The 18,698-nt window shown below is 40.2% G+C and overlaps 1 protein-coding gene across 1 annotated transcript; it reads left to right on the top strand.

Moving 5' to 3' along the window:
* The first annotated feature begins 1,549 nt into the window (after positions 1–1,549).
* On the top strand, positions 1,550–18,697 carry LOC135479840 (uncharacterized). Its single transcript, XM_064759744.1, has 3 exons — positions 1,550–1,764; positions 15,555–18,469; positions 18,583–18,697. Exons 2-3 carry the CDS (start codon positions 15,822–15,824, stop codon positions 18,695–18,697), a joined length of 2,763 nt encoding a protein of 920 aa, XP_064615814.1. The 5' UTR covers positions 1,550–1,764; positions 15,555–15,821.
* Position 18,698: the final 1 nt, after the last annotated feature.

Genomic DNA, 18,698 nt, shown 5'->3' with positions numbered 1-18,698 from the left:
CTATTAAGTACATTGGTACGAAATTGAAATATTGGTCTATATAAGCTACAGCAAATATCTGTGGAATGAATGTTAATAGCTAGGTAAGAAATATAGGCAAAAATATATTTTTTTTCGTCGAATTCAGCGGAACATTAACCGACTTGACCCCCCCCCCCAGAATACGCCCCTGCCTCTCTATACACATACCTAATGACTCCTCGTCGTCATATGACTGACAAACTGTACGACGTAAAGCCCCGAGCGCACGTCCATTCTTTTGTTGTCATATTAGGCACCCATTGTAAACAATTCTGATTAGGTCATGGTGCCACTTTTCAAGCATTTAAATGAACAGTAGTCATAGAATAAAACAGACTGAGGTAAATTAACAAAAGGACGGATTTAACCGGTTACACCCAAGTGTGACCATCTGCCAAATAAACGTACATTGCTTTCACACATTCTTGTCAGTGCTCGTGATTTTACTCCACAGGTGTGATGTAGGCCTACCGTACATATAGTCTTGTCCATTCTGAACGAATAATGAGCCTGTGGGTTATTGAATACGAAACACCACAGAAACACATCCAGCTGAAAATTATTTACGAAATCAACGTTTGTCCTTTAAGCAATTTATGATACTTTGAATATAAAGGTTCTTTTCGGCCTATCTGGGATTTTTGGCAAAAAAAAAAAAAAAAAAAATGATCAGTGCAAAGCCAATTGAATTTTTGCTACCGGTACTATTTCAGAATAGCCCAAATAATTACCTTTCACAAGGCACAATCCTCGTCTGCACAAATATGACTGTTCAAAAGTTACATTTAGTAAAATTTATAATGGTTGTGTCGCATTATAAGTGTAGAATTATTTTAATACTATAGAAATAGGCCAAGGAAAGGAACGTAGACCTTCCTGTAGGCTGATATTTACTGAAATGCAAAATTTGAGTTGATTGGCGAAACCGGAAGGCCTGATTAGGCTTACGTATTTTTTTGCCAAAAATCTCCGGAAAAGCCTTTGTAATTACATGTAACGTTTTTAGGCCGGAATGTGTAGTCTATACATACAAGTGAGGTCATAGCTAGCTCTGAGATCGGCGATCGAGCCATGTCCTCAGCTTGGCTTCCACATTAACATGTATTTCTGAAAGCTAAGCTGGAAGAATGAAACAGATCTCAGTTCTAGGTCGTAGTCTTACGATACATGTACATGTATGACACTGTGTGCTTGCTACATGCACGTAAGCCACGGCCATATTGAATATGTTTTAACGTACACCTGTTTTAAATTTGCCCTTATCCAGTTTCAGCTTTAGCTATACCAGGTTGGTTCCGTTTATTACCCGCTCATCAGCAATTATCATTGGCTGGAGCACAGCTCTCTGCCTATGAAGTGCTCGGAAAAGTAGGTCAGTAAAGGTCATTGAGGTCACAAGCGCCAGATTCAAAATCTTGTCTCGCCATCTAGTGCAAAGCCACGTACCAGTACTTTCTGCTCGGTCGATGCGATCTTTTCACATCTGTTTCCTGGATACTGCTGGCAGACTGCTGGTAGACAGCTGGTATTGTTTTTGATATTACTTTACCTCCCCCCATTTTTGACTGTGTAAGTTTACGTCGTCAGTGTTTGTTATGACTGTTTCTTTAAGTGTATACGACGGAACAACAACAACGCCATGTTACCAGACAGCTGAAGATGCAATCAGGGAAAAATCGCTGCGAATGACTGAGTGATAGGTGCTCGTGGTTTATTTCAAGTCAGACTTTTGGAAGGACGATGGTAAGATATCTCTGTTACATGTTTATGTATTAATTCTTTGGAAATAATTACTGACTTCATATTTGCATGTTTTAACCTTAATAATACATTATGGAGTTTAGGCAGTTCTATTTATGTTCTTTAGACATATTTATTTTATTGAATTTTAACCAAGAAATCGGCTGTGAACTTTTAATATTAGGTGAGGTCTTCTATATCTATATAGGAACAGACTCCTCCGGATTAATTATTCGTGGTCTTCTGGACAGTTTTTATCCAATTCCATGGCGTATGCGAGTGGTAATTTCCATGATATCTCTCTTTTGTTCCCTACTCACAAATGCCAGACAGTCTTCATTAAACTCATGTAGCTGTAGTTTTCGCTCGCAGCGCCTGCACGTATGCGGTTGACGTTTAGGCGTTGAAAAAAAATAAAATCCCGGCCGCAGTCACAGCGTCAATTTCTTGTCATTTTAAAAGCATCTGGCCCTTTATTCTTCCACTTCACCCAACAGTTAGCTTTCAAAACAACATCGTTGCATACGTTTGCGTACTGAGTTGTTCTATAGACTGCAATACTTGAATAACGTTGTGATATACTTTTACATGTTACGTGTCAGATTCTCAGTAGACGTCAACATGATTGACGTGCCAAATTAGGATAGTCTGTAGGCGACATCATGTGGTGAGTAATTCAAAGCAGACTTTATTTTCGACTTCGACTGAGATTTTCTGAGGAAATATCAAATAAAGGCCAGTGTCAGTGGTTATAAAATGTGCATATATGTCTTAACTTGGGGATAGGCAAGTGTATTAAGTGGATTTGGATATTAAATATTGCGTATGCAGTGAGATTTGCCGATAGGGTAGCTGAATACGGATACAGTGTCTAAATTGGGTGCGCACGTCGTCCAGGCTAAGGATGGCAGCGGTCTCTGCATGTCAGTAAATATAAGCCATCCTTAGACCAGATTTTCTAATTGAATTTGGACTGCAGGTCTGACAAAGCCTGATAATTTAGTCTTTGTAATACAGCAGTTGTATCTCTGCTCAGTTGTACAAGGCCTGATTTATTAGCTTGTTGGATATTTGACCATGCAGATTAGCATTATTAAACTATACTATCCTCAGAATGATGGAATGGAAGGCTGACATAAGCAAAACTTGAATGTGAAACTGCTACATTACGAGGCACCGTCAGTTTGGACATCAATGTCTGGTGTCATCAGCATTGATGTCAGGCTTGGTGTCTGCTGTTAGAGTTTGCAGCACTACAAATGTGGCTGTTTGTAAAGGCATGAAGGTTACAGCTTACCAGTGTCATGTTTGTAAAGGCACAAAGGTTACAGCTTACCAGTGTCATGTTTGTAAAGGCACGAAGGTTACAGCTTACCAGTGTCATGTTTGTAAAGGCAGGAAGGTTACAGCTTACCAGTGTCATGTTTGTAAAGGCAGGAAGGTTACAGCTTACCAGTGTCATGTTTGTAAAGGCACAAAGGTTACAGCTTACCAGTGTCATGTTTGTAAAGGCATGAAGGTTACAGCTTACCAGTGTCATGTTTGTAAAGGCACAAAGGTTACAGCCTACCAGTGTCATGTTTGTAAAGACACGAAGGTTACAGCTTACCAGTGTCATGTTTGTAAAGGCACAAAGGTTACAGCCTACCAGTGTCATGTTTGTAAAGACACGAAGGTTACAGCTTACCAGTGTCATGTTTGTAAAGGCACGAAGGTTACAGCTTACCTACCTTCAAATACCTACCTCTTATTTTTTGAAGCAGATGCTTCCATGAGTTGATGTCACTAGATCACAACACAGCAACTTCAACTTTGCAAAGTAAGGTAAAGTAGGCTGTGGGAAATTCTCAGGTGACAGCAACATTCAGAAGGGTCTCTTGTCCCAGTTCAAGTGTTAGTCCCAAAACTATTTGTCTGTAGCACTAGAACTGTGTCCATTCAGAGTATTTCAGTTTGCGACACCACTAATTTGTCTGTAAGGTGTTTCAGTTTGCGACACCACTGATTTGTCTGTAAGGTGTTTCAGTTTGCGACACCACTAATTTGTCTGTAAGGTGTTTCAGTTTGCGACACCACTAATTTGTCTGTAAGGTGTTTCAGTTTGCGACACCACTAATTTGTCTGTAAGGTGTTTCAGTTTGCGACACCACTGATTTGTCTGTAAGGTGTTTCAGTTTGCGACACCACTGATTTGTCTGTAAGGTGTTTCAGTTTGCGACACCACTGATTTGTCTGTAAGGTGTTTCAGTTTGCAACACCACTAATTTGTTTGTAAGGTGTTTCAGTTTGCGACACCACTAATTTGTCTGTAAGGTGTTTCAGTTTGTGACACCACTAATTTGTCTGTAAGGTGTTTCAGTTTGCGACACCACTGATTTGTCTGTAAGGTGTTTCAGTTTGCGACACCACTAATTTGTTTGTAAGGTGTTTCAGTTTGTGACACCACTAATTTGTCTGTAAGGTGTTTCAGTTTGCAACACCACTAATTTGTCTGTAAGGTGTTTCAGTTTGCAGCAGGCCTACTACAAATATGTCTGCATGACATTTCAGTTTCCAGCACTACAGCTATGGCTGTGAGACATTTCAGTGTGTGACATGACAACTATAGCTGTGTCACTGTGGATTTCAGTTGTAATCGTACAGATATGTGTATGTGACATTGCAGTTTGTGACACTACAGCTGTGTCTACGTGACACACATGTCTGTATGGCATTTCAGTATTGAAAACAAACCTATTCCATCCCCATTGTAGTTGATTTCTATGCGTGAGGGAAATTAATCCTGAAATCCACCTATCCACCTTCTGATAACTGATACTCTGAACTGGTTTTAGTGCAGATAGAACATCTTGTGGCTTTCATTATCTCACCATAAGCCATAAGATCACCAAAAGCCATAAGATCACCACAAGCCGTAAGATCACCACAAGTCGTAAGATCACCACAAGCTGTAAGATCACCACAAGCCGTAAGATCACCACAAGCTGTAAGATCACCACAAGCTGTAAGATCACCACAAGCCATAAGATCATTAAGATCATACTTGTATTTATCATTTGAATCATGATTAAATTATTAAACGCCTAAAACTAATATCAGCCCAGATTGTTGGACACTTGAATGATGACTCTTGGATAACAATGTTAACCACTGTTGTGTTTAGCCTGCAATTAGAAGCTATAACCATGATACCCGTTCTCAACTCTGAAAGCTCAAGTAGTCAAACTTTTCAGATTCAGGGGAGTTAACTCTAAAGGCCTCTTCCTTCACACATATTGCGATGTGGCCTATTGTAAGACCTGCTTTGAAAACAGTCCGTCAGGCATGTAGTTTCATTTACTGCTAGGAAGTAAATTCAGTGTTGCTTGTTAGTTTGTCTGCATCCTGTGTCTTGATTTGACAGTTTGTCGGTACCCTGCATTTACCAACAACTTTAATACCCTCCAGGCTCTGCTCGTTTTCCTCCCACCATAATGCTGGTCGCTATCGTATAAGTGGAATATTCTTGAGTACGGTGTAAAACACTAATCAAGTAAATAAACAAATCAACAGCTTAAGCCAGGCCTGCGGAAAATATACTAATAACTGTTTTTAATTGTAACCAGGATAGAAGTGGAAAAATGGTCTGCCAGCCGAAGATCAAAAAGATCTTGGAAAAGAGCATTTGCCACAAAGAGAGGAAAGACAGAGGCATGATACAGTGCTTAGAAATATTAAAAGTCAAATACACAAACATGTTTGTATTCAATGTTTTACACATTATCTGCAATCAGCTCTTTAATGTGTATGCAACTGAATCTTTTATTTGAATTCTGTATACATGTACATATCTTCTCTATGTACCCCTGTGCTTACAGTGTTCATCTACAAGTCCAGTTACAAGGTTCTCAATGGTCCTTGGGATCCTTGAAACTGAAAGGGCAAGATTTTCAAGACCTTGAAGAATGTCCTTCAAAAAATAGTACAATTTGGGATTATGTCCTTAAAATGACTTGATTTTTCAATGTGAATTAATGTTATCTTGCATTACGTTTAAATGAACCCGTAAATAATCTTCCAAAATACATGTAATATCCTGTGATCAGCACAGGAAGGTTTACACATAAACTAAATGGTCCTTGATCAGCACAGGAAGGTTTACACATAAGCTAAATGGTCCTTGATCAGCACAGGAAGGTTTACACATAAGCTAAATGGTCCTTGATCAGCACAGGAAGGTTTACACATAAGCTGAATGGTCCTTGATCAGCACAGGAAGGTTTACACATAAGCTAAATGGTCCTTGATCAGCACAGGAAGGTTTACACATAAGCTGAATGGTCCTTGATCAGCACAGGAAGGTTTACACATAAGCTGAATGATCCTTGATCAGCACAGGAAGGTTTACACATAAGCTGAATGGTCCTTGATCAGCACAGGAAGGTTTACACATAAGCTGAATGGTCCTTGATCAGCACAGGAAGGTTTACACGTAAGCTGAATGGTCCTTGATCAGCACAGGAAGGTTTACACATAAGCTGAATGGACCTTGAAAACATAGGACATAAGGGTGATCCTTGAAAGTCCTTGAAGAACATTTCTTTTCACAAAAGTATAATTTTATCAGTCAGCATAAAATAATGCCCTCGAAGTATGCATGAATAAACACCTTGCAAACATGCAAAAAGTTTGAAGAAATACATTATTATTAACATGTCAAGGAAATAATTTTTGTTACACGAATCTGTTTCAGACACTGGCACATATAATATATGGGCCACAGAGTTAATGTACTAAATCTGTAACGATCAAACATTGTCTATGACATACTGTAAAATGAGGAGTGTCGTTTTAAACCAGTTTATGTTTGTTTGAAAATCACCTGTCAGTAGCACAATTTAACCTGGATTTAAAATGCATCCTGGTGCAGCTTCCGACTATTTTTACCCGGATGTTTTCAGGTAAACATTCCATGTACAATAAGAAGTTTTCCCTAACGGCTGACAGCCAACTGGTTTCAAATTTGAATCCATGCAAGCACTGGCCTAGAAACGTGTTCAATGAGGCTTGTACTACGTGGGCAGTGAAGCATTGTTACTCCTATATATACATATGTGCAGAGCTTGTGTGACAAACTGCTTTACTAGGTCTTAATGCTTCACTACACCTGAGCAGATTTTATACCTGCAATCAGCCCCTTTGATGTATTTTTAGACAGGTAATATTATATCTCAGCAAGACTTGCCAAGCACTGTAAGACAGCATGTCTGTTTTGGGATAAGGGTAGATATGCTTCATGTCTATGATGTCAGCATGAAGGCATGGAAAAATCTGAGATTATCGCTAAGAATTCCAGGCTTGTCTAGTTGTATTTATGGTTTCCAGTTTAAAATTTACAGTTAATATCAGACTTTCCTGCTTGCCAGCATGTATACGTTTTACAATACTTTAATGCTGTTACATTTTGTTATGAAGATACAAAAAATTTACACTGTAATAATTAAAACGCTTACTGACAGCGAAGTTCTCAGCACGTTAAATTTCTAATATTGTAATCCTAATAAACTATCATACAGCACGTTAAGATTTGATATTAATATATTAACATTGCAGTCATGTCTGATGATTGATCAAGTCGTATTCTTGTCCACTATAATGGCAGTTCACTGAAATAATTACAAAAATATAAGTATATTTATCATACAATCTGTTCATTTGAGTATGGTTCTGACATGATGGCAGAGTCATGACTAAATATAGTGTTGAAATTTTAAATCAACAGGTGTCTTTTGGTCTTCAGGTACACTACTTCAGCGTAGTATTTTTAAATTACCTGTACACCTGAGTGTCAGTGTATAAAAGAAATACTTTAGTATCATTCTCCTTGTATGGGAGCCATAAACTTTGGACATGAAAGTCAAAATTAAAATGCTTAATTTTAAAATTTAAATATTTGCTTTGTTTATTGTTGATACACATCAACATATACTTAACTCTTAAATTCAATAGGTACTTTTAGTGTCAAAAAAGCATTAAAGAATAGTTCACATTGTCATGATCTTTTGCTCATTTAATGAAACCAAAAGCAGACAGAAAGCGTGATGCTCATGTGTGCAACCAGAGCAAGAGTCACATTGTTCTATTTCACTGACATGTGTCGTTTTCTTTTAATGACTCACTTGAGTTATAACAAGCAAGCCTGAAGAGCAGATGTAGCCACTGTATTGTTGCGGATGTAACACTGCTTTTGGCAGATCTTCGGATAAATGTTTTCTCACGTAAGTACTCAGCAGATTGTACAAATGTATCTTTAATTTTCTTGAGTCTGAAGTCAAATTAAGGTTTATGTTGATGGACTGTCATATTAGTACTGTAGTTGATGTCAAGCCAGAGGTAATTAGACACAACAGATCTTTTGTTCAAATAAGTTTGTTTTTTTAGTAATTACTATGTTCCATATATGCAGGTGTGGATGTAGACAGTGTACATACTGCATCAAAACTTCTTCTCCACTTTATTATTAAATAGTGACCTGAAAGTTAAATCAAGCCATTAACAAGCTTGCCAACAGAGGGGTCAATCTGTGCAAGGATCTTGTTTAGGCACGTGTGTTAAATTTTACGATGACAGAAGTGCGAATGCGAATGAAACATCAAAGAGGCACTTGTCATGCATTTTTGATCAAATTTACTTATAACAATACTAACATATCAAAATGATTTATGGATATGAAACTTCTGAATTTATTGTTAATCCATTTAGCAAGTTTGTCATGTTCAATAGTGATCAACACTAAATTCTAAATGACCGTTTCGGTGGCTTATTCGGTTCTGGTTATACCAAAGACTTTAAAATTGGTCCTTGTTGCTGCCTTGCTCAGCGCTCAGCACTGAGAGGTAAGAGCAAGGAAACAGACTGGTTGGACTGGTGTCAGTAGAATGTGACTGGGTGGGGTGTCATGGTACTTCAGTGGTGGCAGCACTATGGTAGCATGGACTCGCCCTGCCACAGGAAGATCTATGTACACACACCTAATCACTCCTTGTCGTCATATGACTGAAAAACTGTTACATACATGTACGACGTTAATCCCCAAGCATTCATTCGTTCATTCAGTTAAATTCCAAATACAACGCCAGGGATTTATTATTCACTACGTGTAATATGGTTACATTGACATAAATTATGGCTGCATGTAGTCTGATGTCAAAGTATCTCGTCCACTTATTAGTGACAGCTGATGAAGAAATTAATAAGCATGAGAAGCTACCTGTAATGCATACCAGTCAGGTGTTGAGGGGCTAATTAAATGTTCCTCTATATACCTGATACTTTCTTGTGGACATACTGTAAGGTCACAGAATACCACAAATACCTGCTGACTTGCTCTACCTCCTGACTTGCCATAGTATAACATTACTGATATTGGCTATAAAGCTCTACGATGAATGATCACCGTGTGTTTGGGTGGCACTGTTTGTTTACATGAGATCTATTCAACCATATGTTAACTGCATGTATATTTTATTAGAGATGGACAAGATAAAGACACGCAGATAAATAATTACTGCAAATATAGCAGAATGTTTGAATATCATTAACAGAAGGCTGTTTGACTGGTCTGGAATGAAGGACAAATGTCCTTAAAAACTCCATTTGTGCAAGCCTTGCTTTAATGTGCTAATATTAGTATGTCAGCACATCAGAGAACCAGGCAGCCTGAATATTTTGGCACCACTTGTGAAAAGGTCATCCTGTGAGACATCAATTATTGAAACTGCAATCTTCTGTGGATAAGACAAGTTTGCTCTTTCCAGTTTTGTCATCACTCATGATAAGTTAATCCTTCCTTTGATCACTTTTGAAAAGTGGATTCTTCCTTGCTTATATCCAGAAAAGTTAATCCTTACTTCCTTTCTTCTTTGTGGCAAAGTTGATCCTTCCACACATCAGTCATCAAAATTGATCCTTCCATACATCAGTCATCAAAATTGATCCTTCCCTCCTTCCTTCAGACAGGCAAAGTCACATGAGTAATACAAAGGTGATCTTTCCTGATTTTCACAATGAAATGTTAATCCTACATTGCATTAATGAAGCATGAAACCAATCATTGAAAGATAATCCTTCATTACTTGAGTCTTGAAAAAGCTGATTTATCCTTACGTAAATCACCCAAAGCTGATTCTCCATGTATACATCAGGTGTGAAAAGTTTATCCCTCCTTTTGCCAGCTATTAAGGAAATACAAAGGCTGTTCCATGGTGAGATGCTGACATCCTTTGTCCAGGTAATCATTGAAGATGTTAGTAGTTAACCTCTTCCACTAACAACGCGCCAGCTTACTGAACAAGTTCTGCTTTTGGGGCTGAATTGTCTTTTACATCTAAATTTGGATACTTCCAGTTATTAGTTAACTTCACTATCACTACAGAGGAGTTCCACTCAACTTCTAAATCTATCCTTACAGCTACGTCTGTCTGTATACAAACTTCTATACTACAGCGTATGATGAATGGCCCAGTCCTTTGCCAGCTTGTGAAGCAGTTCATATTGGCACATAGTCTATGCGTTGAGACATGACATGACAGGACAGATCCCATATAGCGGCTCAGACACATACATGTATCATGGAATGAAAGACAAAGACTAAGCCCCTGAAATGATTTTGACATCGTGAATATATGTACGTGATAAATGGCCTGTCTTTGTGTTCATAGTACAGCACCTACAGTATGCTGGATCGTGTGTAGTACTCTGTCGTAGAATTTCGTCCATGACTCCACCAAATTACTCACTTTACCTGGTTCTTTTGATCTTAGGAAGGTATTTCGAGGATTGTTTGGAAGCTACGGTGATATCCTACTCTAAGAATGTAATATTCAGTACCAAACGTAATACATGTATATTATGACATTTCTGTGCCTCTTAAAACGCGAATTTGGGCGAAATAGGTCAAATAGGTCAAATAGTGTAATTCTATATTGCTCCCTGTTTGTCGACTGTCGATATGCATTTTAGCATTGAGGCACAGAAACGCACCTGTAGGTGTACCTCCAATCCATCATTCCTTGACTTATTTATCCAGGACTTTCTGCTGATGGACCAAGCATCCCCGTGACCTTGTCCCTTTGCAATGATATACTGTTATTTGTAAGTGATGACAGCACAGTTCTTCTGGAGTAATTCTGAGTAACGTCTGATATAAATTGCGATTAACATTTCTGCATTTTATTTACCTAATTCTGTTTAAGCCGTGGTGCTAGGGGGTATAGAACTTGCTATTCTCTAACCATTTACATAAATAGTTAGAATAAAGCGCGAGTAGAGGTAAATTGACAAGAGGCCGTATTTCACCCATTACTTGTGACCATTTGCCATCTGTCACACTGTCGTCGCTGTTCTGGTTTTACTCTCTGTGATGTACGTCTGTAATTGTATTCCTGCATATTGTATTAGAGGATCACATTCTCCTGACCGTCTTCATATTTGTGAAAAGGTCTGGAACACGGCTTTAATCAACAAACAAAAATATATGTGAATAAACGACCACGCACATTGTCGTATATAGGTTTGTATTTGTGGATACAGAGCGACCCTTTGTCAAAACATGATGACCACTTAATTCGTCAGCGAACTATGCAAAACAAATCACAAACAAGCAAACAAAAAATGTCCTATACTCGGACATCAGCCCACAATAGACAAACCGCTCACGGAAGCAGCGGGTGGATCAGCACGCTATCGCTTGATGTTGATCCGACTATTGTGATAAACTTTAAGTTATTATGAGCATATGCACTACAAACGTAAATAGCAGCTTGTGTGAGTGCATGGGTGTATAATCTTTGATATTGTCCATCCATACATGTACAGGGATTTTGACTTTGATCGAATTTTAACGCCATTAATGTACCCAAAAATAAAACCTACGTAGGCAGGTGTGAACAACATGTGAGATATAACCTACATCATAATACCTAGCGTTGTCTTGGCGTATTAGAGATGTACTAATCGTACATTTAAGACATATGAGACAACTTATACCGTCTAAACATGTATTTAAATTAGAAATTATTTCTTATATCTGCAAAATGTTTGACTTTTTTGACAGTGCACTTTCACGGTAAATAAAATGTTATGCTGATACATTAAGTACACGCAATTCATTCCAGTAATTTCAACATCAGGTGATTTTGTGTACAAATATGATGACCTTGTATGTATGGGTGTACAAAAGAATAATTGACCTGTATCAATTAATAAGTTGTATGTAACACAAATAATCGCGATCGTGCAACTCTTCACATTTTCAAACTATCTCTCAAATTTTTTTAGATCCAGGGTCAATCCTGGGTCGGGTCAAAACTAAGACCTTAAAAGAGGAAGTTGTAGCTTCCTCGCTTGGCGTGCAGCATTAAGGGGATAGTACAAAAACTGGTTGACCGGTATCAGTATAATGGCTCGGGTGGGGCGGCTTACTTGCCTTCGATAAGTCGTCTCAGTAAAGCAGCACTAGATAAAAGAGCGGTGGAAATCCGTCCTGGGACAAGCGCTCGTACATCCGCATTCGGGACTCCTTCGTCGTCAAATGATTGAAAAATTGTGTGGTACGACGTTAAACCCCAGGCACTCCCTCACTCACTCAATCAAACTTGGTCTCAAACGACTAAATTACATTCTGCTCTTGTCTGCAAACCTAGGGTTAAATACTTAATATGCAATTTGTCATTCTAAATTTGGACTTTGTTGGAAGAGTGGCACTTCATATTACGGCTTTGCGCCATTCGCTCACATAGCAGTTGACGACGGACCGTAATCCGATCGGTACTCTGTAATCCGAGTCTTTCCAGCAAGCAAAGATTGCTGAATCATCAGAAATGTTCCATGCATCCGACTGTCGATACTTCTTTACGTAACTTAAAGTGCATGGTGTACATATCTTTCACGACAACGTTCGCAACAACAATCACGTAAAGTGGTCTTGCTCGTATATCTTGAAGGAACCCAAATAGCTTAATGCTACTAGCGCAGCGTAATGACCCAGAAGCCTCTCACCAATGCGGTCGCTGTAGGTTCAAGTCCAGCTTATGCTGGCTTCCTCTCCGGCCGTAAGTGGGAAGGTCTGCCAGCAACCTGCGGATGGTCGTGGGTTTCCCCCGGGCTCTGCCCGGTTTCCTCCCACCATAATGCTGGCCGCCGTCGTATAAGTGAAATATTCTTGAGTACGGCGTAAAACACCAATCAAATAAATAAATAAATCTTTTTCCTTCTTGTTTTCTTTTTTTTCACAGAGAGCATAAGAAATCGGCGTTATAAACGATAAACATCCAAATAGGAATACTTGCGTCCACACCTATATATAGGGCTGTATCTGTTTCCGCATTTGTTGATTTGGCTCAGCCACATGGATTGGTGTATTCCAAGCGAACCCTCGGCTTTATTATACATGTAATAAGATTAAGATCAAACCCATATTTCTGTCATCACGCGTTCCGGGTTACGTTAGCGAAGCAATCAGATTGCGCGTTGACATGTTCTCTTTGGTATGACCATTTGGATACACTTTGTCTTCTTGTTTCAGGTATATATAGTACATCAACGCTGCGTAACCATTGTCACATGATATGCTGTTCCTTATTCATGTATGCTGTGATGGCGATGCTTGCGTGTTTACTTGTTTTCCAACCAAAGTGCTTTTTCTTCCTAAAACGAAGAAAAACAAACCAAAAAGACCATCGATGTGATGATAGAAGGTGTAATAGGCATATCAGATAAATAAAGGAATGAAACACACGTTTATTTATGGTTTGTTTTTTCAGTTCTACACCGACATATATTTCCGGTGCAAATGCGGGCCTATCTACAAAGTGATACTTCGGAGCATTTCCTGATAGTACACAAACAACGTGTCTCTAAGGAAGTGACTGACGTATAGGCCTGTGTGTCGCTTTGATAAGGCTATAAATATTCACACAAGACCGGCTAGACAATCATTAGACAAGAGGCCCCGTGGACGATCTAGGGCAAACTATAGTGAGAAGATGAGATATAACAACGTGACGTCGATTTTATCTGGCTTCACTAAAACGGTCTTTCCAAACGGTATCGCTACTTTCCAAGCGGAGTGCTTCTCGTCTCTACATCTCTTTATCGGAGTGAACTTGGTCGATATACTTCTTTGCTCGCACCGATTTGCATGTTTGCAAATACTTTCCTGATGTGAAGATGGTATTTTCTTCTGCAGCATGAAAGGATAAACCGAAGCTCCGATATGCATTTGTTATATACACCATATCCGCCAGTCCGTATGTACACATATCCGATTCGGTATATCGTCATTGAAGCAGTCCTGTCGTGCAAGGCGAACAGAGAAGGACGATGACTGCAATGATATGAAAATTATAGAGGGAGAAAGTTTCGGGATTTTTTTTCCTGCCTAAACCAAAGTGTCCCAAATCTGCACGTGTACATGTAGTTTTCAAAGCTACCACAAACCGCTCTCCAGAAATCGCTCAGTCTGTCTGCTCGTTGGTTGGCTGGTGGTCACACCTGCCGGTCTACGTTTGGCATCCGGTCTTTTATATAGCATGAGCCATTGGTTTTAATAAAGGGGGACCAGAGTGGAGGATGACATCAACTTAATTCTTGCGGAGTGTCCCGGGTATTTGCGAATTTGCTCTAGTTTCTTCTTTCTGGAGATCTGTTGACGTGCCGCGTGTGTTTTCGTTAAATATCTTGGTTCTGCATATTCATGCATAGAAAAGAATGTCGTCACACAGATGTTAGGCGGTGTGGGATCTGTATTTTGTGTTGACTTCCAGAACGCGAATCGTTAGATCGTTGCATGTAAAGGCATTGAATACCATTCATGATGTCAGTCTTAGTAATCGCACATGCATATTTATAGAGCAAACGCCTCATATAAAGATCTGCATGTGTCTGCAAAGATTGGCATGTTAAACGATAATAATACAATGCTTAAGATAAAGTTTTACCTATTGTAAGTTCATTAACGCAGGTTTCGTGTGCATTTACCATTATATGGGTCGTCTGTTACATATATTAATTTCTTTGATATTAAAATTGTTACTCCTTCTGTATTAGGTCATTTATGTCACTGGTCCAAGCCTGAAAATAAATCCCGCTTATCCTCGTTAAGCACATGTATTTACCAGTTCTAATCGGATTATTGAAGATTCGTTAAAAATGACAGAATAACAAACAAAGGCATACAATTAGTCTTTGTTTAAAGCTCATTGAAATGAAAGAACCAGGTGTTTGGTATGGTTGGTTATAATCTCTTTGCGCATTTCATGTAAAATGTGCAAATTTATAATTGCGATGTACATGTATGCTTGCTAAGCACACGAACACTATCCTTGCAGTATCCTATCTTGAGCTGATATGGAACAAATCTTGAGACATCCATGAGGACTACACCTAAACTGATCTAATTTATATAATACGTGTATAAGGGTTCGAGGTAAATTGACAAGAGGCAGTATTTCACCGGTTGGGTGTGACCATTTGCCAGCTACCACACTGTCGTCGCTGCACTGGGTTTTCATTCTATGGTCTACGTCGTAATTATGCTGATGTATAGAAAGAACATGATCCATGATTAACGGGTTAAATGATAACACACATAATATGACTATGAAAGTTAAGACATGTACACCAGTTTATCTACTGTTATATAGTTTGTATGATATAAATATATGGTCATTTTTTTTTGTATCAATATATATATAGAGAATTTATTCACACATATTTCTTTGTGCTTATCCACTACTTCATTTGTATATTTGTAGGTCGTCACTTGACGACAAGGTGGGAGGAAGCGAATGTCCAGGCAGAGACAATTTATATCCATAGATAATATACAGCGCCTCTTGTACGACTGCACAGGATGACTGGTTTGATTGAATGGAATGCAGTGTCATGATCTGACCAAGTGAGGCGATCATTAAACACACTGTAATGTGTGCGTGTGTGTGTCTTGAATATATACACATACGCTGCCTTGTCAATAAAGATACGCCTGTGTGATAAACTGATATATGGCATGAGTAAACAGTATGGACCGGAAAGGTGCAAAATCAAACGGAAGCCAATTCATTCGTGTTTCTAAAGAGAACGCTGTTGAAAGAACCCAATCCAAAAAGCGTTCGGTCTTGCCTCTCCAGCTTCCGTCTATGCAAGGGACAAAGGACGCCAAATCAAATGTCCACCAGTCCAAAGTGCCCACAAAACATAGCAAAGCGAACAAAAATGTCTCGCTGGTGTCTATCAAAAGTCGCAGATCAGTTGGGTTTAACGCTGCATCGGCATCGGCGAAAGCTGTCGAAGCGGAGAACGGGGTTGCTCTCGTAAAACGCAAAAGAAACCTCAGACCTGCGTTATTACCCCGTAATTTGATAAGTCGCAGCGGTAACTCTTACTGTTTAGTGGACAATCGCCGTTCGTACGGGCCTGAATATCACCCAGATGTCCCTTCCAAGAAAAAATCCGCTTCCAAGCTCGGCAAAGTCTTTGGTAATAACAGATCTGTCTTGGTTCAGGCAAAGGAAAACACAGAAAGCTCAAAAAGTTATTCGAAACTAAGTGTTACAGCGATTGCAGATGAGGCAACGCGACAGAAGCAACCCCAGACACGTTCGCAAACGACTTCTGGAAAGACAGCGCTGAAATCGAGTCGCAATGCGTCTCAGAGCAGTCTGTCAATTGCGGCTGTCAGCACAGGTAACGGTGTGCAGTCGAGAGCCAATGAACGATTAAAGACGATTGACAATAGGCCTCAATTGAGGGTCCCAGCTGACCGGACAAAAACACTCAGCCGATTTGTAAGCGGATCACTACCGCACGTCCATGGCATGTCTGGAAGCCGTAAATCCCATAGTGATAAGGAGATAATCTGTTCGTATTTGCGCAAGTCTAATGAGTCTTGTGTAAGGGATCAGGAGCAGATCAGTCCCTTTGTGTCCCTCACTGATGACGGGTTTAGGGCCGGACAGGACCCGCGGGATAAGGCCGCCGAGCAACCCCTAGACAGGGAAAAATCACCCCAGTACAAAGACACCGATCAGACACAAACACATGACAAACATCGATCTGGTCTGAGCTGGAGTGATTCCAATCACGGAAAACTTACGGACGCTCATCTAACTGCGTCAGTTCAAAACCAGTGCATTAATGCGAGCAGAGAGTTGCAAATAACGGACTTCCGTAGCGTAGAGAATACTGGTAAACATCTTAACCAGGCAGGTAATGATATTTGTAAACAGGTGGGCGATTCGAAACCCAGTATAATTAATATCTCTGATAATTCGGATGGATTCGGTGATAGTATAAAAACTATTCTCTCCGAAGGTCAGGCATTCGATGAGTGCAGTATGTCTGGCTGCGTGGATTCTTCTGGGGGAGATTATTTACCAGATGACACCAGGGGATTCGCAAATCAAGCCTCCCACACACTCTCCCGCAAGTTTACCTGGTTCAAGGACGAAAGAGCGGATTTGGGAGAGACAGAAGAAGTGTGTCGTGAAATCGAAGACCTAAGTTGGAATGTGGACAACAATAAAAGCAATACATCATTCAGTTGCACGGGTCGCGGCAGTAAACTGGTCCGGCAGAGACAGCGTCTGACAGGGAAGGGTTTCGCGAGTAACGGAAATATTAGTCATAAAATATCTACCCCCAACGCTGTTAACTCGGCCTCACGTCCTCGGCTGGGAGGGGAGCGTAGCACGTCGGAGGGGGAGCCGAAACTGTCAGAATATAACACAGGAGGCGTAGACACATGTTTAACTCCCAGAGAGCAACGCACTGCCGGGCCAGGTACGTCAAAGCGAGTAACGGGAGGTAATTCTGAAGATAAAGAACTCAGTGGCCTAAAAAAACCATTAAAGCGCCACACTGACAGCGCTTTAGCAGTAAAAACTAGAACAGATTCCTTCACAGTTTCTCACAGCCCACCTGGAGAAACGTGCTCACGTTCCCATCTACTACAACATGACCTAGAATTGGAAGCTGAAACTTTATCTGAAAACCTGAATTCTATTTCCAGTCAACTTTCTGGCAGGGTGGATTGGACTGACGTCGATTTTAGCCCGTACTATTATAACAGTGAGACAGAGGTAGATAGTCCGCCGAGAAGAGAGGTGAATATTGAAAGGAAGCGAGTAGAAAATAATTATGGGCAAGCAGGCTCCAGGTTTTGCCCTAGAGAGACTATAGATAGCTACGGCTCGCATAAAAAACGCAAAGAGATAGAGGTAGGCAGACTTTACTCCGGCAACGCAAGTGTCAGATGTGTTGGAACTTGCAAATCAACATATGTCAATCATTCGAGCAACCCGTCAACCACGCGACGACGTTGCAGCGATGAATCGGTAAATGGAAACAATTTTTCAACAACAGAGTCGCAGGTGCAGAGCTCGGTAGAGGAACAGACTAGTGAACGACGCGAATCCGCATCATCGTCGTCGTCATCATCATCATCATCCCCAGCTAACTATTCCCAGTGTTCCTGTGGTAGTAGGCCTACCTGTACCGACCTGGGACGTTCCGGGAAATGTGCTGCATTGCGGACTGGTAATGGTCCGCTAGAATATGTTAGACAGAGGTTATCGCCAGGGGCAGCTTCGGGGATATGCGATACGGACAGTGACGTAAGTAGTGTCGATGTGGTGCGCTTGGTCTCCCATACATTTCGTCCTGAGAACGGGTATGACAGGCGTCTTGCCGGTGCGAATAATGTGAACGTTCTTAACCAAGGACAAAATAAACATTCTGAAGGCGAATATCTACAGCAACTTTCAGTCTCCTCTGACATTTCAGCGGGGCATTTACAATTAGCGACGGACACTGGCTGCTCCAATCATTATTCCTCAGGACCGGGTCACTCTCCGGCTTCGTCGAGGCCGTCCCGCCGACGACAGAGATGCATCGATAGA

This window comes from Liolophura sinensis, chromosome 12, assembly GCF_032854445.1.
Source record: "Liolophura sinensis isolate JHLJ2023 chromosome 12, CUHK_Ljap_v2, whole genome shotgun sequence".
NCBI lineage: Eukaryota > Metazoa > Mollusca > Polyplacophora > Chitonida > Chitonidae > Liolophura > Liolophura sinensis.
Note: the sequence above shows the minus strand (reverse complement) of the source record. Positions and strands in the feature narration are given on the sequence as shown.